Source organism: Schistocerca americana, chromosome 2 (assembly GCF_021461395.2).
Source record: "Schistocerca americana isolate TAMUIC-IGC-003095 chromosome 2, iqSchAmer2.1, whole genome shotgun sequence".
Lineage (NCBI taxonomy): Eukaryota > Metazoa > Arthropoda > Insecta > Orthoptera > Acrididae > Schistocerca > Schistocerca americana.
Genome location: NC_060120.1, coordinates 570116113 through 570140763, shown reverse-complemented (window position 1 = coordinate 570140763; position 24651 = coordinate 570116113). Strand labels below are relative to the sequence as shown.

At 40.2% G+C, this 24651-nt stretch overlaps 1 protein-coding gene across 1 annotated transcript in view; it reads right to left on the bottom strand.

Annotated features, from left to right (window-relative positions):
- The window catches only part of LOC124593801 (protein lin-54 homolog), a 276607-nt gene that overhangs the window by 39679 nt on the left and 212277 nt on the right, over positions 1 to 24651 (bottom strand). The window contains exon 9 of the mRNA XM_047132149.1: positions 8694 to 8931. Within this exon, the coding sequence (XP_046988105.1) occupies positions 8694 to 8931 (238 nt within the window). The remainder of the gene's footprint in view (positions 1 to 8693; positions 8932 to 24651) is intronic.

Here is a 24651-nt window from a genome sequence, read left to right as displayed (position 1 = left end):
TGACATTTCACCATCAGTGTTTTCACAGCAGAACCCAACCACTGATTTAAGATACAAATATCTGGAAGTCAGCTTTTACCAATCACTTTCAGTAAAATGAATTATTGTACCCACTCCTCCATTTCCAAAAACATATAATAGCAATCACCTCTATATATGTGATTTTCTAACGTTTTTCAGATGACAAGAGACAGTGGGGTATTGAGTTGCAAGGCTCACACGTCTCTCAAATCAGTTAACTTGCATGTTGTGTGTAGCTGATGCTCTTCTCTAGGTAATCAGCTATGTTGATCTCCCAAAAGCTGCTTCTCCAAATACTATAGCTGGTTAAAGGAATTTATTAAAATACTTCTCTATCCTCGAAATAATTTCGGCACTTGTAAAATACTTTTCAGTTCAATCACTATATATTTTCAACTTCCACAGACAATAACTTCTGCAAGCTAACTTATTCCTTAAACATTAGACTCACTCACACACACTCAAATAGTACACATGTGTCTTGGGGTTGTTTGGGGGAAGAGACTAAACTGCGAGGTCATCAGTCTCATTGGAATAGAGAAGGGCGGGGAATGAAGTCGGCCATGCCCTTTCAAAGGTACCATCCCGGCATTTGCCTGGAGCGATTTACGGAAATCACGGAAAACCTAAGTCACGATGGCTGGATGTGGGATTGTACCATCATCCTCCCAAATGCGAGTCCAGTGTGCTAACCACTGCGCCACCTCGCTCGGTGTAGATGTGTCTTGCTTCGTTCGTAGACTAGACTTTAAGTAATTCAAGAGCCTCTAGTCCCAAACGAGTCCAATACATAAATGAACATAGAAATCTATATTCAATTGTCCATTAGTCTTTTTACAACCAATACAGACACTAAAGAGCACAGAATACTACATAAACTTTCCTTGATCTTTTCGATCCATACACGGAAACTCTGTGGACTGTACAGCAAGCACTTGTCTGCCGCCATTCAGCCGCTGGGTCCATCTCTTTCTCATAACTGTTTTTAGACCTGCACATATAAATGGGCAATGCACAGTAGGGATTATTCGTTTCTCCCACTAACCTGTAAAATATCGGGTGTTCGAAATGGTGGAAGGCCAAGTGGTTCTAGAATTTACTCCAAAATTCTCAAAGCACTACAATCTATCTGCCCTTGCACTGTAGAAGCATCTTCCTTTAAAATTGTTCTACTACTGCCACCACACTAAAAGCTAAATTGTGACATGATAGGTAAAGAAATTTAGAATCAACAATGAGAAAATGATAAATACATTGCAATGACTAATTTTATTTGGAGAGAATTATTTCCATAGATTTATTAATTAGATGAATTTATATTGTTTTGTATAAAGTGGGTATACAATACTTACTTACAAATCCCTCATTGAAACACATGTGCCTGCAATTATGCTCTCTCCAAAAGGAATGGCTCCCAGTAGTTTAAGCCTTAACTTCCCATACTTTCTTTTTTACTATTTTTTTTTCAATCATTTTTAATGTCCACCATTTCCCCGCAAAGAAATATCCATGGCAAATATATGTCTTACAACTTCAAAAAAAATAAACAAACAAAAATCAAAAGAGATAAGGACAAATTATTCCTTTCCGATGTATACTGCTTTGAAACTGTTTTGGAAAGTGCTACTGACATCAAGTTTATGGAGGAAGAAAGACAAGACAGTTGATCATAAGTGTAATTTATGACATGATAACGATCAGTATTACAACAACAATGATGATGTGCCAACATAAACAGTACAATAATTGTAATATGTTCACTTGATTACTAAAATAGTGTTTATGGCACACTGATATATTTTTATAACGAGTATCCTAATGACTAGTATTGCTGCCTAGACTGCTACAAATGAGTACTTACACAGGACTGCTACTAGTTTCCCCAAGTGAAATTCCCTGATATTTCCCCGATTTCCAGACAAGTTTTAGCATTTTTCCTTGACAAATTTTGAGATCTCAAGGGTAAGTTAAGACATAAGTTGACAATCTGCCTTTGCAGCCATGATACAAGAAACATTAGTGCAAATGAGGGGGAAAAAAAGGGGATTGCAAGCAGATGGTGTTTCCTCATGCGAGCAAAAATCTACATCAACATCTTTTGTAATGAACTTTTCTAAATGGGGAAAGCAAGTCAGATGGTATGTGTGTTTCATTAAGACCATTGATATTATTTTATTTCAATACAACGAGTCACATTTGGTGACATAAATAGGCATTTCCTTGGGGTTGCAAGACAGTTTTAAAATATCTTCACTGATTTCAGAAATAACCTCAGAAAAAAGTGGGCCTCTAAAGAAGTGTACAGGGCGGGGATGAACAGCATAAACTAACACTGCAGGTGACAGCCAATAAAACATTGGTTCTACTATATTCGTTATAGACAGTGATTACCCATTGTGTTGTACGTATTATTTTTCAGTATTGTGTGATTTTACTTTCAAGAGATATTTAAGTACATAGCGTACAAACCGCCACCAACTTACCGTCCATACTATCTAACATATTAACTACTTTTGAAGTGCCAAAATGTAATAGAACAAACAAAAGTACTTGCAATGACAGAGTCACAATCCCTGAAACCCATCGCCCATGGCCTCTGGCCTGTTCAGGAGCACTGCAGTCCTGGAACCATGGATAAACCATGAAAATCCGCTGCATTACGCAACACACAAACAGACCCAGCCTGCGGGCAGATCAGTGAGACTAAATCCGACAGGCAGGGCCACTACATTAGTGGGAACTGAATGCCTTCAGATCGGCAGGCCCGATCCATTACAGATACCCGCAGAAATGGTCTGCGCTTTTGGCCTGTCATGGAAATCCACTTGTGTGGCCAGTTATTCACAAGCCACAGACAGAATGCTGATGAAATGAGACCACGGTGCTCAATCCATGCAACAGATAACTTGTTCAAATACTCTGAAAATCAATAATAATAATGATTGCTGAGACGCAGGCAGGCATGTAAAAAAATAATCACTCTCTCACAACTAAATTTTTAGCTATACCTTTTGTCAGAAAACGAGAGTGCACACACATGCATTCACACAATCACTCAGACATAACTCGTGCACACATGACTGCCTTCTCCAGCCACTGCACCTACAATCTTTGAAAATCAGATCCAAACAAACCACTCCTCATGCCTCCCTGCCTCTCGTTGGAAGCAGCTAGGCTAGCGGAAAGAAGAGGTGGCAGCACTGACGGCAAGCTGACGGGAGTGGGAGGAAGGGGAGAAGCAGTACTAATGAGGGAGTAGGGAAGCAGCGCACATATTCAGCTGCACCCAGCCAGTGACAATGCATGACACCTCAGTAAACAAACCATTTCATTTACTATGACAAAAATAAAGTTTTTACAGTTTTTTTCCTCTCTTCCTGATTTCCCTGATCTGTTTTAAATTTCCTGGTTTCCAGAACCTGTGGCAACCCTGTTAGAGAAATACTGAGCATGATGTAAATGTGTATTTAGGAGACTAAGATAAAATAAGAAGATGCAAACAGATGGTTTAATTTTTATTCTGCAAGATAAGAGTAACATTATGTTTGCAGACAGGACAGTGTACCCAAACGTATGTAGTGTTGTACAAAATGTGGTGGGTGCATCAAGGAACGAAGACCTGCACCTGTGCTAAGCTTGGTACAGAGATACCACCTCCATGGAGGAAAGTGGTGAGAAAAGAAATGTGTCTGAGGAACTAAGTGTGAAACGTAATTTCAATATAAGTAAAGTGTTTAACATTTCGAGACTCATTCTAATGTTGCATAGAACGAAGCTGGATTGAGTTGCAATATCTTGAGAAATGCAATTAATTAGGAAAATATAGAAAGGTATTAAGCGTGTCAGAGTTTATGCAACAAAAATAAGACAAAGGAACCACAAAATAAAAAGAGTAGGAAAGATCAGGATTTTTAAGCACTCAGAATGTAATTTCACCTATTAAAGGAAAACCAAAAATAATACGGAATGCAAAGGTAGCCTAGGATCTGTTATTTTCTCACAAAAGATATTTGTTTTAAAGAGACTTTTTGTAAATATAGCATGACAGCACATTATTCTAGCTATAGTGAAGCTGCTATTATGATTTCAATATTGCAATGAAAAAGCAGTGTTGGGTTCAAATGTACCAGGATGTACTGCAGGATTCAAATACTTTAATGATAAAGCAGTGTCAAGGGCAAATGAATAAATTCATTATTATAGGTATACTGTAATTGCATTTAAGATGCAAATATCTGTCATAATAAGAAAATGCTATGTGCAAATATAAATGTTCTTTCCTTTAGTTATAACAGTCATACATTATTTTTGTAATGATGCTCAACGTAAAACAATATGTGTGTAAATGGAAAGCACATTAACTTTCCCAAGAAGATAATTGTAAATAGCCTTATACAGTATCAGCAGTTAGAAAAAAAGCATCAAAAGAGTTTATTACTTACATAAAAAGACTGTACAAACTCTACATATGAAGTGGGGCGAGCAGATAATCACAGGAGAGGAGGGGTTGAGGAATAGTAGCAACAATAATAATAATAATGATAATAATGATAATAATAATAATTTGAAACTCTCAGTGGTACCCGGGCATACATGTATGTGCGTACTAAGGGGATGTGGTGTTAAGTGATTCATTGATCATACTCATTGGCAATCAGATGGCGCTTAGCAGTCATGCCTGCCCACCCTCTGTTTTGACTCTGCAGGCAGCAAATGTGCTGAAGGGTGTTTGCAACATTCATTCTAGGGTGCAACCTTGCCACATGGGGAGTATGAGGAGGCTGGATGGACATATCACATGTGGGGCACAATGTATTGGTGGTGTGTCGCTATTCTCAGCAGCGTTCTGTGGCACATTTCCACTAATGTAGCCCAGGCTCAGCATGTCTGCATAGTACAGGCACACATCAAGATCCATGCATTATGTAAGTAGTGATGCACATCCGATTATCATACAGGGATGACATCTGAGACAGCAGGACTACAATCAGGCGTGCCTCTAGTGAGGTTACTTTGGGAACCACCCAGCATGGCTACTCTAGTGTAGAGAAAGAGTCACGAGAGAGAGGAATGAAGCTCTGTTGTTGTCACCTATGAGAGTACATTCTGTCTGTAGGCGAGTGGTGGATGTATATGTGTATGGCACAGAGTTTTTTAGCCATGGGACACTGGTCCCATCCCAGGCTTCACTACGTGAGAGCCATAAGTTACAATGTGCGGTCACAATTGGTGTTTCTGTAGTGTAAAGTTACTAGTTCCTGCTACACTGCAAATGCTGTTATCCCCGTGCTACTGCCATTTCTTCAACAGGATAGTGATGTGCTTTTCAAACAGGACAATACTCATCCACATAAGGCTGCTGCGACACAATGTGTGACCAGATCACTTGCAAATTGAACATGTATGGAATATCATGAAGCAGGAACTTATTCGTTCTCCAGAGCCTGCAAGAACTATTGCTGAACTGCGACAAAAGATGCCAGATACTTGGGTCCATCTATCACAGGAGGCCATTTGGCACATTTATGATCATTTGTCTGTGAGAATATACTGACCACCTAGAACATTATGACCAACTACCTAATAGCCAGTATGTCCCCTCTGCCACAGGTAACAATGGCAACGTGTCGTAGCATGGGAGCAACGAGGCCTTGGTAGGGCGTTGGAGGGAGTTGGCACCACATCTGCACACACAAGTCACCTAATTCCAGTAAATTTCAGGGAGTGGGGTAATTAGCTCTGACACCACATTCAATCACATCTCAGACATGTTCAATCAGTATTGACATCTTCAACTTTTATAGTCCTGTCTTCCTCAGTTGTGTGTAATATTACGGTATATTGATAATTTTTACTTATGGCATTAAAACAAGCGTTCAGTGCATAGTGCTGTGGAATGTGGAAAAAACCGCAAATTGGCGTTCATAAGAAGAGGAACACCACCAAAAATGCAACAGGAGCGTAATATGTAAGAAATTGTCTACACAACCTGCCACTGATAATGCCTTGCAGAAAATAAAGGCGAAACGCGTATGGCACTAAAATTGTGTTTTATTCAGTTGCTGTCAGACGGTCCATAGTAAAAATTATCAATATACCGTAACGTTCAATCAGGTTCAGATCTGGTGAGGCGGAGGCCAGCACATCAACTGGAAGTCACCACTGTGTTCCTTGAACCACTCCATCACACTCCCAGCCTTCTGACATGCAGCATTATGTCACTGAAAAAGTCACTGCCATCAGGAAATGCAACCAGTGTATGAAACTCCTTGCCCATCATGGTGCCTTGCACGAGCTCCACTGGACCCATGGGTGCCCACACAAATGTTCCTCAGAGCATAGTGGAGCACCACCAGCTTGTCTCTGTCCCACAGTACAAGTGTCAAGGAGCTGTTCCTGATGATGAAGGTATCAGGGTTCATCAGACCCTGCAATGTTCTGTCACTGAGCTAATGTCCAGCGCTGATGGTAACATACCCATATCAGTCCATAGTTGCTGATGTCATGGTGTTAACATTGGCACATGAAAGGGTCATCAGCAGTGCAGGCACATCGGTAGGAGTGTTTGGTGCACTGTGTGTTGAGACATATTTTTACTCTGGCCAGCATTAAAGTCTGATGTTAGTTCTGCAACAGTCCAATGCTTGTCCTGTTTTATCTGTCTGCCTAGGCTTCGATGTCCAACGTCTGTAATGAAGGGTGTCTGCCCAACCCCATGATGTCTGGATGTGGTTGCACCTCGGTTTTGCCAAATGCTGAAGACACCACAGCACTCCTCGAACACTCCACAAGTTGTGCAGTTTATGAAATGCTCATGCCAAGCCCCTGGGCCATCAAAATGTGCCCTTGGTCAAACTAAGATAGATCGTGCACCTTCCCCGTTTTACACATGGACAGCAGGTTCACTGACATTACATGCACCGAGCATATGTCTCACTAGCAGTCATTCCTAGGCAGGAGATGCTGCTATCATCTGGCTGGGTTTATACCACTAGTAGGTCAGTAGTCATAATGTTCTGGCTGATCAGTGTACATGCCTGTGTTGCCATCAGAGGGCAGTATACTGTGTACTGGTGTGACTGTTTGGGCGCCCTTTACTGTGACGTGTTTCGTCTGAATTTGTTATCATATACTCCTACAATGATGCACTGCCTGCCACATCACTTGTCAATAATAAAATGAGAGTGTGGGGCTACTGTGGTGCTAAGTGTCACTCAGAGGCATTGTGTGTATCCCTAAGTCTTCTTACTAATGAATGGCACTTGCAAAGAAAATTCGGTATTGTGGCAGGAGCACAGATATTGAGCAGTATTGTTATTTTGTTTGCATGTGGCGAGTCATACCAAGGGACAAAGGGACAATGCATGTCTTCACAATAGGATGATTGCTGCAGCAGCTTGTTGAGAAGAAATACCCACCTGAGAGGGAGTTTGTAAGTTCTGAGGACCGACAACTTACTTTGAAGAGATGCAGAAATCCTAAGAGAATACATAAATAATTTTGACCATAGGTATCATGTGGTGTAAAGAAACAAATGAAATTTTCTTTTAATTTTGGTTCTGCGTTGATAATCTGTATTGGGATGTTAAGATTGAAAGGTGATGTGCCTATTTAATGTCAATACATGTTAGAGTAATAGGAATATGGACTTCTGTTGTCTTTAAACAGAATTAGAGTTGTGACATTCAGTTTAACAACATTAACAGCAACACAGGTGGATGAAGAGTCTGACACTGCCTTTCCAGAGGTCACAGCTAATAACATAAAAAGGTAACAAAGAAGTTGCATTTAATAGTTAACTTACAATGGCACATCCCACTACACTCAAGTCCAAATCTGTCAGTGCACTGAAAGCACATTTATTATGCACACAAATGTACAGACATAACATGACTGCTTCCTTGTTGGAGATAACTGTTATTTATACAAACATTGAGTAATCCAGAATGTGCACACATTACATACGTAAATAATTTCAAGAACCTTCTAAAAATGATAAATACCAAATAATAAATATTTACTGAGTAGATTTTAACTGGCGACTTGCAGCAAGCCTGCCAGTGATGCAAACTGCTACTCCACTTTGTACGCAGCATAGCCCACGACATTTGTAAAAACATATTAGAAAACCATTACAAATAGCTATAACTAAAGAAAGAAAATGGCTTCATCCTACAAATTAACCTAAAATATTAGGTTATTATGAGCCTGACACAATAACAGATTTACCTACATCTACATATACTCCACATGCCACTGTACAGCTCACGGCGGAAGGTACTTTGTACCAAAGTTAGCAACTGTCTATATGCCTCAATATTCTCCTTTATCTTGTTTACTTTAGTCTCATAATCACCATGGAAGATACATAACAGAGGCAGTACAACTGTTGCACAATCTTCTCTAAATTTCCCTTGCAGCATTTTGCAAAAATGTCTCCTACCTGCCAATGATTTGCATTTAATTTCCCTGAAGTCTCCATTATATTTTCGTACGGACTGCATAGACTCCTTATGATCCTACCAGCATACCCCCTCAATTTGTTCAAAGACTTTTCAAAAACCCTACTCTACTTATGAAGCTACTTTAGCAAAGTTTAACATTAAATCTGTATTAGAAAGTAGTTGTTAACAAGGCTGACAGACAGAAATGATAAAATATGAAATAATTACCTCATAACATTCACAATAATTTTTCAGGCAGCCAGAGCGTTTACAGTTACAGCCTTTATTATGCCTCCTTTCATCCCCTACCATGCCTTTGCCAATTTTTGGACGAAATGCATTTGGATTTCTCTCTAAGCATGACTTTATAGCTCGCTGACGATCTTCTTCATGGTCAAGATTGTTATAGCAGTTGTTACAGTTACACATGTGGCAGAATTCTCCATTTGCGAAGCAGTCACAGTACCTGTAAATAATACAATTTCATCTATTTAAGATGCATTTAGTAACTTGTTAATGCAGTGTAAAATGGAAGATTTCTGAAGACAAAGAAGGTTTTTTTTATTCTGGAACAAAGCTATTTGCTGCTCATTTGAGTTAATACCTGTAACATTAATTTGTAGCACAATATACCATCATCTCATCATTTGATGTAGTGCACTTATTTAATACATATAAAGATGAATTTTACTCAACTGCATACACCAGTTAAGCTAGAAGAAATATGCACACAAATATGTGTCTCTGTCCGTAAGCTGTCGCTAATGACCTCATTGTCTGCGGGTTGCACTTCCAGAAACTCTAGTTTTCCTTCCATTAGTCATATGAGAATAACGTGAGGATTTCATGCCAAAAGGAAGATTAAATACAAACCGGTTTTTCAAGATGATGTACCAGGGGCAATCAGGAAGTGATGCAGAAGACACTTAGTACATTACCTAATACACTAATGTAGGAGATGATAGCATGAAGTACTTAAGCGAACATCAAATTGAGAGCAAGTTCAGCAGGGGCGTGGGGGCAGGGGGGCTGGGGAGTGGGGGGGAAGGTGTGAATGAAGACGAATGGAAGACAAGCTGAAGTGGGAATGGAGGGGAAGAAGATAAGGAAAGAGGAGCACAAAGACAGATTATGGAAGTCACATCATTGCAAATTACTAATATGGTGCCACACCTTAGCAACTTATATCAACATCCACCTGTATAACAAAGTACATATTCTATATAAAAACAAAGATGAGGTGACTTACCGAACAAAAGCGCTGGCAGGTCGATAGACACACAAACAAACACAAACACACACACAAAATTCAAGCTTTCGCAACAAACTGTTGCCTCATCAGGAAAGAGGGAAGGAGAGGGGAAGACGAAAGGAAGTGGGTTTTAAGGGAGAGGGTAAGGAGTCATTCCAATCCCGGGAGCGGAAAGACTTACCTTAGGGGGAAAAAAGGACAGGTATACACTCGCACACACGCACATATCCATCCACACATACAGACACAAGCAGACATATTTAAAGACAAAGAGTATTCTAGTACATACTATAATTTTTGGAGCTACTTGTCTTAAAAAGTTCGGAATTAAAAAGCTGTTGGCAATGATGTTTACAGATACAATGATAAAATATGAAATAATCGCCCGGTAACACTCACAATCATTTTTCAGAAAGCCATGTTGTCTACAGTGACAGCCTTTGTTGTGACCCTCCGTCCCTGACTATACTTTTACCAATATTTGCATGAAATGCATTTTGGTTTTTCTTTAAGCTTTTCACCTTAATGGTATGTTACAGAATCTATTCGACCATTTATTGTCAAAGTGTAAAACCCAAAAGATGAACAGGGAAATGATTGAAAAATATTAGGTAATATAATAAAGCTGCAAAAGCTGTGCAATGAGGAAAACAATGTACTGCCCAAGAGAATAAGGCATATAATTTGTTTCTGCAGATGATTCTGTTCTGCTTTTAGGCCTTTCATTTAATTGTGGGAGGACATGAAACTAGTGGAAGTGTTAAAGGGGAGCTTTGATTTATATTCTAAACAGCATGCTATTTTATTACTTTGTCATACTGAGCCTTCACTCTAATGCTAATGGCACTGTAATTGCTTCTGGCAATTTTTAAAATTGCTATTTGTTATTGGAAGGAATTTCATCCAATGAAAATGATTTAATGCTCAATACAGTAAATAATAACAAATGAACCAAAGAAACTGTAAGGGGTATCAAAAAGTTCCCAACTGAGGGTGTTGCTGCAGTGTATATGTAATTTAGTGCAGCTCCAGTGCTGGTATATAAGCACCAACATGTAGGCAAGGTATTACTGTGCTATTCGTGACTTTCTGATGTGTGTATGCTAAATGCAGACTCGTGGACTTTGGAAACATTATCATCAAATTCAACCAAACAGGATCAACATGCTAGATTTTTTCTAGGCTGCTGCAGAACGAATACCAGAACAGACATCTACTGGAGAATGAAGAATGTGTACAGGCAACATGTCTGTCAAAAACCACCATTGTGGAATGGTGCACCAATTTCCAAGTTGGTTGTGATTCAGCACAAGATGCCAATCAAACTAGGAGGACAGCTTCAATTTACAACAACTCAAGTGGGAGACAGTTGAGCACTTCAAAGAGAGTAACTCTGTCATAACCATGCATCTGCATTGGAGGAACTTAATTTTGAAGCTCATACACTATTATGGGCCATCAACAGTCACACATTAAATTATACTTGCATTTATGGAAATGAAGTCTAAACACCCCAAATGTACAGAATTTGCATTTTGCAAGACAAGTAAGTGGTTTTCTGGTACAAAAGCTGTAAAACTGTAGATCATTGTGGAGGAATTACTCACAAATGTAATTTGCTAAAAGAACACTCCAGTTGTGGAGCACTACACTCTAGCCATGTCTACCTGCTTTTCATTAACAAAAAAAAACAGTTTTTCAAGAAATCAAATGGTGAGTTATCCTACATTCTACTTTCTTTAACTGATACTGTTTACTCACAATATACAAGAGTAATCACAAAAGAACAGTTTCCAAAGCATTTGGGACACACAAAAACTACTTTGCTTCCATAAATCCCAAACTGGGATGCGCCGGTCTCGCTGGGCTACTCAGTCTTGGCTTGGCAGCAATTATGAATAGAGCTCTGGTTGATGCTACCATCAAGTGCAGAGTTCACACAGTTATTCGGTTTCTGAATGTAAAAGGTGTTGAATCAACTGAAATAGCAAAAGTTGTTGAATCACCTGAAATTCATTGCTAACTGGTGAAAGTATAGAAAGAATTGTGTATGGATGTCAAAAATTTTTGCAAGTTGTGTAGCGAGTTTACTGCCGACCATACTGAATTTCACAACAAACAAATGAGCGAGAGACCACCGGTCTCTGATGAAACCGTCATGAAGGTTGACTGGTGGATCACTTTGAATAGATGACAGACTAACGGCCGAATTACTGAATGTCTTTTTCCAAAGCTGTTTCACAGAGGAAGACTGCCCTTCTCCAGATTGTCGCACAGATGACAAAATGGTAGATATAGAAATAGATGACAGAGGGATACAAAAACAACTAAAATTGCTCAAAAGAGGAAAGGACACTGGACCTGATGGGATACAAGTTCGATTTTACACAGAGTACATGAAGGAACTTGCGCCCCCCCCCCCCCCCCCCTCCCTTCTTGTAGCGGTGTACCGTAGGTCTCTAGAGTGTTCCAAAAGATTGGAAAAGGGCACAGGTCATCCACATTTCCTAGAAGGGACGTCAAACATATGTGCAGAGCTATAGACCTATATCTCTAAAGTCAATCAGTTATAGAGTTTTGGAACACGTATTATGTTCGAGTATAATGACTTTTCTGGAGACTAGATATCTACTCTGTAGGAATCAGCATGGGTTTCAAAAAAGACGATCATGTGAAACCCAGCTCACGTTATTCATCCACGAGACTCAGAGGGCCATAGACACGTGTTCCCAGGGAGATGCCGTGTTTCTTGACTTCTGCAAGGCGTTTGATACAGATCCCCACAGTTGTTTAATGAACAAAGTAAGAGCATATGGACTATCAGACCAATTGTGTGATTGGACTGAAGAGTTCCTAGATAACAGAACGCAGCATGTCATTCTCAATGGGGAGAAGTCTTCTGACGTAAGAGTGATTTCAGGTGTGTCGCAGGGGAGTGTCGTAGGACCGCAGCTATTCACAATATATATAAATGACCTTGTGGATAACATTGGAAGTTCGCTGAGGCTTTTTGCAGATGATGCTGTAGTATATCAAGAGGTTGCAACAATGGAAAATTGTACTGAAATGCAGGAGGACCTGCAACGAATTGACGCATGGTTCAGGGAAAGGCAATTTAATCTCAATGTAGACAAGTGTAATGTGCTGCGAATACATAGAAGGAAATATCCTTTATCATTTAGCTACAATATAGCAGGTCAGCAACTGGAAGCAGTTAATTCCATAAATTATGTGGAAGTAGGCATTAGAAGTGATTTAAAATGGAATGACCATATAAAGTTAATCATCAGTAAAGCAGATGCCAGACTGAGATTCATTGGTAGAATCATAAGGAAATGCAGTCTGAAAACAAATACAGTAGGTTACAGTACACTTGTTCACCCACTGCTTCAATACTGCTCACCAGTGTGGGATCCGAACCAGATAGGGTTGATAGAAGAAATAGAGAAGATCCAACAGAGAGCAAAGTGCTTCATTACAGGATGATTTAGTAATCGCCAAAGTGTTACGGAGATGGTAGGTAAACTCCAGTGGAAGACTCTGCAAGAGACGCTCAGTAGCTCGGTATGGGCTCTTGTTGAAGTTTTGAGAACATACCTTCACCGAGGAGTCAAGCAGTATACTGCTTCCTCCTATGTATATCTCGCAAAGAGACTATGAGGATAAAATCAGAGAGATTGGAGCCGACACAGAAGCATACCGACAATCTTTCTTTCCACGAACAATACGAGAATGGAATAGAAGGGACAACCGACAGAGGTACTCAAGGTACCCTCCGCCACACACTGTCAGGTGGCTTGCGGAGTATGGATGTAGATGTAGATGTAGATTTCTGAAATTTGGTTCTTGATGTTTCTCGAAGGGCCAATGATAGGATTTTAACAGACAAGTATCAGAAGCTGTGCACAAGATCGGTACCACCAATGCCGATAGGAGACAACGAACAGCAATGTGCTGATTCTTCTTGTGAATTTCTTAGCAGATAAAAAGGACAACTTTTTGGCCTCAATTCTCAAGGATGACGAAATCTGGCCATTTCACTTTACACCGCATACCAACAGCAATCATGCTACCAACAGCAGTCCTCTTCACCCACACCACAAAAATTCAAACACAATCTGTCAGTCATGTCATGGCAACTGTGTTTTAGGACCAAAGGTGTTTTTGTTATTCGACTTAATGCCTACTGGACCACAATAAATGCTGACAGTTACTGTGGCACACTGAAAAAACTCACTACCCTCTGTTTCTAAGTTGAGAGAACATTTGGGTGGAAGACAATTCAGCCTCAGCGATGAGGTGAAACATAATGTTCAACGCGTCATCGAGGACATAGCTGTGTGCTGGTATAATAAGGGCGTACAAAGGCAATCACAGCATCTATAAAAATTGTGATTATGTGCAAAAACAGATGAATGTCCAACCTTCAAAATGATATAGATATTACAGAAAATTAACAGTTTTTTGATTTCTAAAAAGCTGGACACATTACTTTTGGTGGTGGAGCGCCACTTAACAAGTGGTGGTGGCTAAAAAGGAAGTTCCCAATACGCAACCTAGTTAAAATGACCTCCTCATGGCGGGAGGGCCGAGAGGAGGTCGTCCAAGATGTTGGGACAGGCTTAATAACCGGTTTCATTCCCATGAAGGGAGGACCAGTGGCAGTGCCAAAGTGACACCATCCCCTGACAGATGGCAACACAGAGATCATCGGAGAGAATATAAGAACTAGTGGGCTGAGGTACAAGGACTACAACCTTGGCAACAGCCTTGTTTCCTGTCAGACCAACATGACCAGGAATCCACATAAACATCACAGTGGCTCCATCAAGAGAGAGCACGTGGCAGTTTTCCTGGAACCGTTGCATTAAGGGATGGATGGTGTGCAGTACACAGAGGCTTTGAAGGGCGCAGTGTCTGGGCGGATGACAACCAAAAAGCCTGTGTCACTGGATGTACTCTGTGGACTGATACAGGGTGAAGATATCAGTAAATACTGAGCAGTATGCTGAAAGTAGATACCAAAAAATGTCGGTGCCAATAATAAAGGCACATCCGACACCAAGGTCAGTCCAAGAGCCATCAGTGTAAACAAAGGTACTATTGTGAAGTTCCATGTGAAGGTCGTCAATCTGAAGGTGAATAGCGAGGCTGGAGTAGTATGCTTAGGAAGCAAATGAAGGACAACGTGAACACAATCCGCCACATGAAGCCAAGATGGTGAAGGGTTCACACCCACCAGGAAAGTTGCAGGTAGTGTGAAGTTAATCAGAAGGAGCCAGAGCTGAAAGTGAACTCCACGAGGTAACAGAAAAAGAGGGACGTGCCCCATACTAGCGATCAAAGGAGTCATCGAATAGGGAGGCATTGGATGGGCGGCCACGCATGGCACACAAACAACATGCATACCTCCTGAGGAAAAAGTTACAATAGTAGGACAGCAGTAGTCAGCAGCTTGTGCATATAGACTCTCAATCGGGCTAGTGTGCAAGGCGCCAGTGGCCGAACTGATGCCACAATGGTGGATAGTAGTGACGGAACACCACTTTAGAATGGGTGGTAAGAAACTTGAGTAGGGTGTCCCTTGTTACAGGCATTGATAATAGATAATCACAGCCTAGATGAAGGATGTGGTTTAGTTGTTCCAGCCTGGACTTATACTGGATGACAAAGGGGTCACTCCTCTGTAGCTGGTTCTTGGGTGTGATGGGAGGACTAGGGGCATGTGTGGAATGTGTCATGGGAAATTTTTTTGCAGACTAGGTTTATGGGACAGTGGCTGTCTGTAAAGGCCTTTGAGACCCTCAGCACACTGGGCAAGATAGTTCTTTGTCATGGCACATATGCTGTCCCTGGGTGGTCAGGCTATATGAGAGGAATTTTTTGGTGTGGAATGGATGGCAGCTGCTTAAATGCAGGTATTGTTGGTGGTTGGTGGGTCTAATGTGGGCAGAGGTGTGCATGGAGCCATGAGAGAAGAGATGGTCAACATAAAGGAAGGTTGCGCACTTGGTTGAGGAGGATCAGGTGAAGCAGATGGGAGAGAACGTGTTGAGATTGTGAAGGAATGAGGTAGGGTATCTTGGCCCTGATACCAGTTTGTGAAGATATCATCAACGAACCTGAACCTGAACCAGAGCAGGGGTCTGAGAAGCTTGGAAAGTTTCGTCTAGATGCCCAATTAAAAAGTTGGCATAGGAGGGTGCCATGTAAGTGCCCATAGCATGCAATGGATTTGCCTGTATATGCTTCCTTCAAAGGAGAAGAGGCTATGAGTTAGGATACAGTTAAAAAGTTATGAGGGATGAGGTAGTGTGTTTGGAGCCTGAAGGACATTGGGAAAGGCAGTGTTAAAAGCGTTAAAACCAGTTGTGAAGGAAGTGTCTGGTCAGCTGCACAAGGCCAATGATATAAAGTCAGTTCACAGTAAAATTATTTCTGTTACTGATAAATCAGATATATGTATAGTATTTAACAATCATTTTCTGAGCATTACTGGTGAATTAAATAAAAATTTAGTTTCTACAGGGAATTATAACTCTCTTGGGAAATGCCTTTTTGAGATTGATGTCTGAAATACTCCTATGTGATACAGACAAGAGGGAGACTGAGTCAATAATTAAATCACTGAAGACTAAGGACTCTCATGGTTATGATGGAGTGTCTAGCAGAATATTTAAGTACTGTGCTGCACATGTTAGCCATGTATTTAGCCATATTTGTAATTTTTCCTTTAAGAATGGTCAGTTTCCTGAGTGATTAAAGTACTCAATAGTAAAGCTGCTTTATAAAAAGGGAGAAAGCAATAACGTAGATAATTTTACACCTATTTCTATGCCATTAGTGTTTGCTAAAGTTATTCAAAGGCTGTGTATGTAAGGATAATTGATCATTTCTTTGTTGTTGTTGTTGTTGTGGTCTTCAGTTCTGAGACTGGTTTGATGCAGCTCTCCATGCTACTCTATCCTGTGCAAGCTCCTTCATCTCCCAGTACCTACTGCAACCTACATCCTTCTGAATCTGCTTAGTGTATTCATCTCTTGGTCTCCCTCTACGATTTTTACCCTCCATGCTGCCCTCCAATACTAAACTGATGATCCCTTGATGCTTCATAACACGTCCCACCAACCGAACCCTTCTTCTAATCAAGTTCTGCCACAAACTTCTCTTCTCCGCAATTCTATTCAATACCTCCTCATTAGTTAGGTGATCTACCCATCTAATCTTCAGCATTCTTCTGTAGCACCACATTTCGAAAGCTTCTATTCTCTTCTTGTCCAATCTATTTATCGTCCATGTTTCACTTCCATACATGGCTACACTCCATACAAATACTTTCAGAAACGACTTCCTGACACTTAAATCTATACTCGATGTTAACAAATTTCTCCTCTTCAGAAATGTTTTCCTTGCCATTGCCAGTCTACATTTTATATCCTCTCTACTTCGACCATCATCAGTTATTTTGCTCCCCAAATAGCAAAACTCCTTTACTACATCAAGTGTCATTTCCTAATCTAATTCCCTCAGCATCACCCGACTTAATTCGACTACATTCCATTATCCTTGTTTTGCTTTTGTTTATGTTCATCTTATATCCTCCTTTCAAGACACTATCCATTCCGTTCAACTGCTCTTCCAAGTCCTTTGCTGTCTCTGACAGAATTACAATGTCATCGGCGAAGCTCAAAGTTTTTATTTCTTCTCCATGGATTTTAATACCTACTCCAAATTTTTCTTTTGTTTCCTTCACTGCTTGCTCAATATAGAGATTGAATAACATCGGGGACAGGCTGCAACCCTGTCTCACGCCCTTCCCAACCACTGCTTCCCTTTCGTGTCCCTCGATTCTTATAACTGCCATCTGCTTTCTGTACAAATTGTAAATAGCCTTTCGCTCCCTGTATTGTACTCCTGCCACATTCAGAATTTGAAAGACAGTATTCCAGTCAACATTGTCAAAAGCTTTCTCTAAGTCTACAAATGCTAAGAACATAGGTTTGCCTTTCCTTAATCTAGCTTCTAAGGTAAGTCGTAGGGTCAGTATTGACTCACGCGTTCCGATATTCCTACGGAATCCAAAATGATCTTCCCCGAGGTCGGCTTCTACTACTTTTTCCATTCGTCAGTAAAGAATTCGCGTTAGTATTTTGCAGCCGTGACTTATTAAACTGATAGTTCGGTAATTTCCACATCTGTCAACACCTGCTTTCTTTGGGATTGGAATTATTATATTCTTCTTGAAGTCTGACGGTATTTCGCCTGTCTCATACATCTTGCTCACCAGATGGTAGAGTTTTGTCAGGACTGGCTCTCCCAAGGCTGTCAGTAGTTCTAATGGAATGTTGTCTACTCCTGCAGCTTTGTTTCGACTCGGGTCTTTCAGTGCTCAGTCAAACTCTTCACGCAGTATCATATCTCCCATTTCATCTTCATCTACATCCTCTTCCATTTCCATAATATTGTCCTCAAGTACAATGCCCTTGTATAGACCCCCTATATACTCCTTTCACCTTTCTGCTTTCCCTTCTTTGCTTAGAACTGGGTTTCCATCTGAGCTCTTGATATTCATACAAGTGGTTCTCTTTTCTCCAAAGGTCTCTTTAATTTTCGTGTAGGCAGTGTCTATCTTACCCCTTGTGAGATAAGCCTCTACATCCTTATATTTGTCCTCTAGCCATCCCTCCTTAGCCATTTTGCACTTCCTGTCGACCACATTTTTGAGATGTTTGTATTCCTTTTTGCCTGCTTCATTTACTGCATTTTTGTATTTTCTCCTTTCATCAATTAAATTCAATATTTCTTCTGTTACCCAAGGATTTCTACTAGTCCTCGTCTTTTTACCTACTTGATCCTCTGCTGCGTTCACCACTTCACCCCTCAAAGCTACGCATTCTTCTTCAACTGTATTTCTTTCCCCCATTCCAGTCAATTGTTCCCTTATGCTCTTCCTGAAACTCTGTACAACCTCTGGTTTAGTCAGTTTATCCAGGTCCCATCTCCTTAAATTCCCACCTTTTTGCAGTTTCTTCAGTTTTAGTCTACAGTTCATAACCAATAGATTGTGGTTAGAGTCCACATCTGTCCCTGGAAATGTCTTACAATTTAAAACTTGGTTCCTAAATCTCGGTCTTACCATTATATAATCTATCTGAAACCTGTCAGTATCTCCAGGCTTCTTCCATGTATACAATCTTCTTTTATGATTCTTGAACGAAGTGTTAGCTATGATTAGGTTGTACTCTGTGCAAAATTCTACCAGGTGGCTTCCTCTTTCGTTTCTTACCTCCAATCCATATTCACCTACTACGTTTCCTTCTCTCCCTTTTCCTACTGACGAATTCCAGTCACCCATGACTATTAAATTTTCGTCTCCCTTCACTACCTGAATAATTTCTTTTATTTCATCATACATTTCTTCAATTTCTTCGTCATCTGCTAAGCTAGTAGGCATATAAACTTGATCATTTTATATCACACGATTTGCTCTCAAATGCACAGTCAAGCTTTAGAAGTCATTTAACAACTGAAAATGCTATATTCTCTATTCTCTGTGAGGCACTGAATGGGTTAAAAGGTTTCAAACGCTTGGCATAGTTTTTGATTTAAATAAGGCATTTGATTGTGTTGATCACAAAATATTGCTCCAGAAGTTGGACCGTTATGGAATACGGGGAGTAGCTCACAATTAGTTCACCTCTCACTTTAGCAACAGACAGGAAAAGGTCATTATTCGAAATGTTGAGAATGGCTGTGATGCGGGGTCTGAGTGGGGTACAGTCAAGTGTGCGGTGCCCCAGGGATCAGTGTTGGGGCCACTCCTGTTCCTTATTTATATAAATGATATGCCCTCTAGTATTACGGGTAACTCTAAAATATTTCAATTTGCTGATGACACTAGCTTGGTAGGTAAGGATGTAGTGTGCAACATTGGCTCAGTTTCAAATAGTGCAGTTCATAACCTAAGTTAATTGCTTGTAGAGAATAAACTAAAACTAAATCACAGTAAGATCCAGTTTTTACAGTTTCCAGTACGCAATTCAAGAAAACCTTACATTTTAATTTCACAGAATGGGCATATGATTAGTGAAACTGAACAGTTCAAATTTCTAGGAGTTCAGATAGATAGTAAGCTCTCGTGGAAAGTCCACATTCAGGATCTTGTTCAAAGACTTAAGGGGACCACATTGTGGTTCAGGTCCAAAAAAATCGATTTTCAGTTTTCATCATATTTTGATAGATTAAGGTTTTATTTAAGTACTCTGAAAAGGATTTTGCTGAAATTTTTTTTGAACCTTTAAAGAGCATTTTCCTACCATGTGTGTTTATGTACCACGCCCACTTTTCTGCATATATTTTAGATCTTTATATACCCTACATTGCATGCTTTCAAACACGTGGTTAGTTTTGTTCAAGTGTGATTGTGAGTAGTAGTTATAGAAAACTTGCAGGTATACTATGGGCAGGCAATTAGGAGAAATAAAGAAAATCTGGAGGCAATGTTTGGGCCATATTCTTCAATAAGTCCTCTACTGATGATAAGCCACGTCATGGATTGTGTCCATCAGGAGAAAATTCATGGTGCAAATACAATAGGACTCAGGCAACTGGAGAATCTTATTCTCACCAACATTCTCTTCCTGCTGCTGTTATTACAGCAATTAAACCTATTTTCAGAGACTTGGCTCATCTTGACCTCATAAGGAAATGTCTGCATGGGCAGACACAGAACACAAATTAATGTTTCAACAGCATAATTGGAGCCGCCTTCCTAAAATTGTACTTGTAGGCATGCATACAACGAAACTAGGAGTCCATGATTCTGTTATTACATTCAATTGTGGTAATATTGGAAAGTGTTGGGTACTGAAAAAGCTGGGAATTAATCCTGGTGAAAATATCATCACTGGGCTGCAACACTGTGATAAAATGAGGATAGCCGGTGCAGACAGGTTTGCATCTAATATGCCCCCCCCCCCCCCCGCCCCCCCATGAACCATGGACCTTGCCGTTGGTGGAGAGGCTTGCGTGCCTCAACGATACAGATAGCCGTACCGTAGGTGCAACCACAACGGAGGGGTCTCTGTTAACAACCCAGACAAACGTGTGGTTCCTGAAGAGGGGCAGCAGCCTTTTCAGTAGTTGCAGGGGCAACAGTCTGGATGATTGACTGATCTGGCCTTTTAACACTAGCCAAAATGGCCTTGCTGTTCTGGTACTGCGAACAGCTGAAAGCAAGGGGAAACTACAGCCGTAATTTTTCCTGAGGGCATGCAGCTATACTGTATGATTAAATGATGATGGCGTCCTCTTGGGTAAAATATTCCGGAGGTAAAAATAGTCCCCCATTCGGATCTCCGGGCGGGGACTACTCAAGAGGATGTTGTTATCAGGAGAAAGAAAATTGGCGTTCTACGGATCGGAGCGTGGAATGTCAGAGCCCTTAATCAGGCAGGTAGGTTAGAAAATTTAAAAAGGGAAATGGATAGGTTAAAGTTAGATATAGTGTGAATTAGTGAAGTTTGGTGGAAGGAGGAACAAGACTTTTGGTCAGGTGACTACAGGGTTATAAATACAAAATCTAATAAGGGTAATGCAGGTGTAGGTTTAATAATGACTAAAAAAATAGGAGTACGGGTAAGCTACTACAAACAGCAAAGTGAATGCATTATTGTGGCCAAGATAGATACAAAGCCCATGCCTACTACGATAGTACAAGTTTATATGCCAACTAGCTCTGCAGATGACGAAGAAATTGATGAAATGTATGATGGGATAACAGAAATTATTCAGGTAGTGAAGGCAGCCGAAAATTTAATAGTCATGGGTGACTGGAATTCGTCAGTAGGAAAAGGGAGAGAAGGAAACATAGTAGGTGAATATGGATTGGGGCTAAGAAATGAAAAAGGAAGCCGCCTGGTAGAATTATGCACAGAGCATAACTTAATCATAGCTAACACTTGGTTCAAGAATCATGAAAGAAGGTTGTATACATGGAAGAACCCTGGAGATACTAAAAGGTATCAGATAGATTATATAATGGTAAGACCGAGATTTAGGAACCAGGTTTTAAATTTTAAGACATTTCCAGGGGCAGATGTGGACTCTGACCACAATCTATTGGTTATGAACTGTAGACTAAAACTGAAGAAACTGCAAAAAGGTGGGAATTTAAGGACATGGGACCTGGATAAACTGACTAAACCAGAGGTTGTACAGAGTTTCAGGGAGAGCATAAGGGAACAATTGACTGGAATGGGGGAAAGAAATACAGTTGAAGAAGAATGCGTAGCTTTGAGGGGTGAAGTGGTGAACGCAGCAGAGGATCAAATAGGTAGAAAGACGAGGGCTAGTAGAAACCCTTGGAGAACAGAAGAAATATTGAATTTAATTGATGAAAGGAGAAAATATAAAAATCCAGTAAATGGAGCAGGCAAAAAGGAATACAAACGTCTAAAAAATGATATCGACAGAAAGTGCAAAATGGCTAAGCAGGGATGGCTAGAGGACAAATGTAAGGACGTAGAGGCTTATCTCACTAGGGGTAAGATAGATACTGCTTACAGGAAAATTGAAGAGACCTTTAGAGAAAGGAGAACCACTTGCATGAATATCAAGAGCTTTGATGGAAACCCAGTTCTAAGCAAAGAAGGGAAAGCAGAAAGGTGGAAGGAGTATATAGAGGGTCTATACAAGGGCGACGTACTTGAGGACAATATTATGGAAATGGAAGAGGATGTAGATGAAGATGAAATGGGAGATATGATACTACGTAAAGAGTTTGACAGAGCACTGAAAGACCTGAGTCGAAACAAGGCCCCGGGAGTAGACAACATTTCATTAGAACTACTGACAGCCTTGGGAGAGCCAGTCCTGACAAAACTCTACCATCTGGTGAGCAAGATGTATGAGACAGGTGAAGTATCCTCAGACTTCAAGAAGAATATAATAATTCCAATCCCAAAGAAAGCAGGTGTTGACGGATGTGAAAATTACCGAACTATCAGTTCAATAAGTCACAGCTGTAAAATACTAACGCGAATTCTTTACAGACGAATGGAAAAACTGATAGAAGCTGACCTCGGGGAAGATCAGTGGATTCCGTAGAAATGTTGAAACATGTGAGGCAATACTGACCCTACGACTTATATTAGAAGAAAGATTAAGGAAAGGCAAACCTACGTTTCTGGCATTTGTAGACTTACAGAAAGCTTTTGACAATGTTGATTGGAATACTCTCTTTCAAATTTTGAAGGTGGCAGGGGTAAAATACAGGGAGCAAAAGGCTATTTACAATTTGTACGGAAAACAGATGGCAGTTATAAGAGTCGAGGGGTATGAAAGGGAAGCAGTGGTTGCGAAGGGAGTGAGACAGGGTTGTAGCCTATCCCCGATGTTATTCAATCTGTATATTGAGCAAGCAATAAAGGAAACAAAAGAAAAGTTCGGAGTAGGTATTAAAATCCATGGAGAAGAAATAAAAACTTTCAGGTTCGCCAATGATATTGTAATTCTGTCAGAGACAGCAAAGGACTTGGAAGAGCAGCTGAATGGAATGGACAGTGGCTTGAAAGGAGGATATATGATGAACATCAACAAAAGCAAAACGAGGATAATGGAATGTAGTTGTATTAAGTCGGGGGATGCTGTGGGTATTAAATTAGGAAATGAGACACTTAAAGTAGTAAAGGAGTTTTGCTATTTGGGGAGCAAAATAACCGACGATGGTCGAAGTAGAGAGGATATAAAATGTAGACTGGCAATGGCAAGGAAAGCGTTTCTGGAGAAGAAAAATTTGTTAACATCGAGTATAGATTTAAATGTCAGGAAGTCATTTCTGAAAGTATTTATATGGAGTGTAGCCACGTATGAAAGTGAAACGTGGACGATAAATAGTTTAGACAGGAAGAGAATAGAAGCTTTCGAAATGTGGTGCTACAGAAGAATGCTGAAGATTAGATGGGTAGATCACATAACTAATGAGGAGGTATTGAATAGAATTGGGGAGAAGAGGAGCTTGTGGCACAACTTGACTAGAAGAAGGGATCGGGCAGTAGGACATGTTCTGAGACATCGACGGATCACCAATTTAGTATTGGAGGGCAGTGTGGAGGGTAAAAATCGTAGAGGGAGACCAAGAGATGAATACACTAAGCAGATTCAGAAGGATGTAGGCTGCAGTAGGTACTGGGAGATGATGAAGCTTGCACAGGATAGAGTAGCATGGAGAGATGCATCAAACCAGTCTCAGGACAGAAGACCACAACAACAACATGGCCAAGAAAGGAAGACAAACATCCAGGAAGGTGAAAAAGAAACTGGAAGACTTGCTAGAGGCCAAAGAAGGGCCCTCATATGCAGCAGGACAGTTTTAATTAACTGTAAGTAACAAATTTCAAAAGTTTTTTCATTCAAACTAAAATTTTCAGTACATATGCCCCATTATATCAGAAACTATCATAGATAAATGAATGAAATTTTCAGAGACTCTTAATAACGTAAAAGGTCACCTCTTGTACTACATTCATTAATATTCCCCCCATTAGGAAGTTCACAAAAAAATATTTTATGCAGAAAAAAAACAATATTTTTTGTTAATAAATTTAAAAAAGTATTTCTTAAAAACTATAAAATGGATATAGCAGATTTTAGTACAGTTGACTATTAGCATCATGCAACATACAGTAAAAATATTAAGGTCCTGTAACAAATAGTTTTTTCAGAAATGGGTCAAATACTTGCCTAAATTAACACGGGTTAGGTAGGCAGGGTGCGGTCCCCTTAATGCTGCCATTTTTACTATTCGAACGGTATCTGAAGTGAGTGATCATTCGACATGAAAATCAGTCTACTTTGCTTATTTTCATTCACTTATGTTGTATGGCATTATATTATGGGGTAACTCTTCCCATTCTAAAAGGATATTTTTTGGCT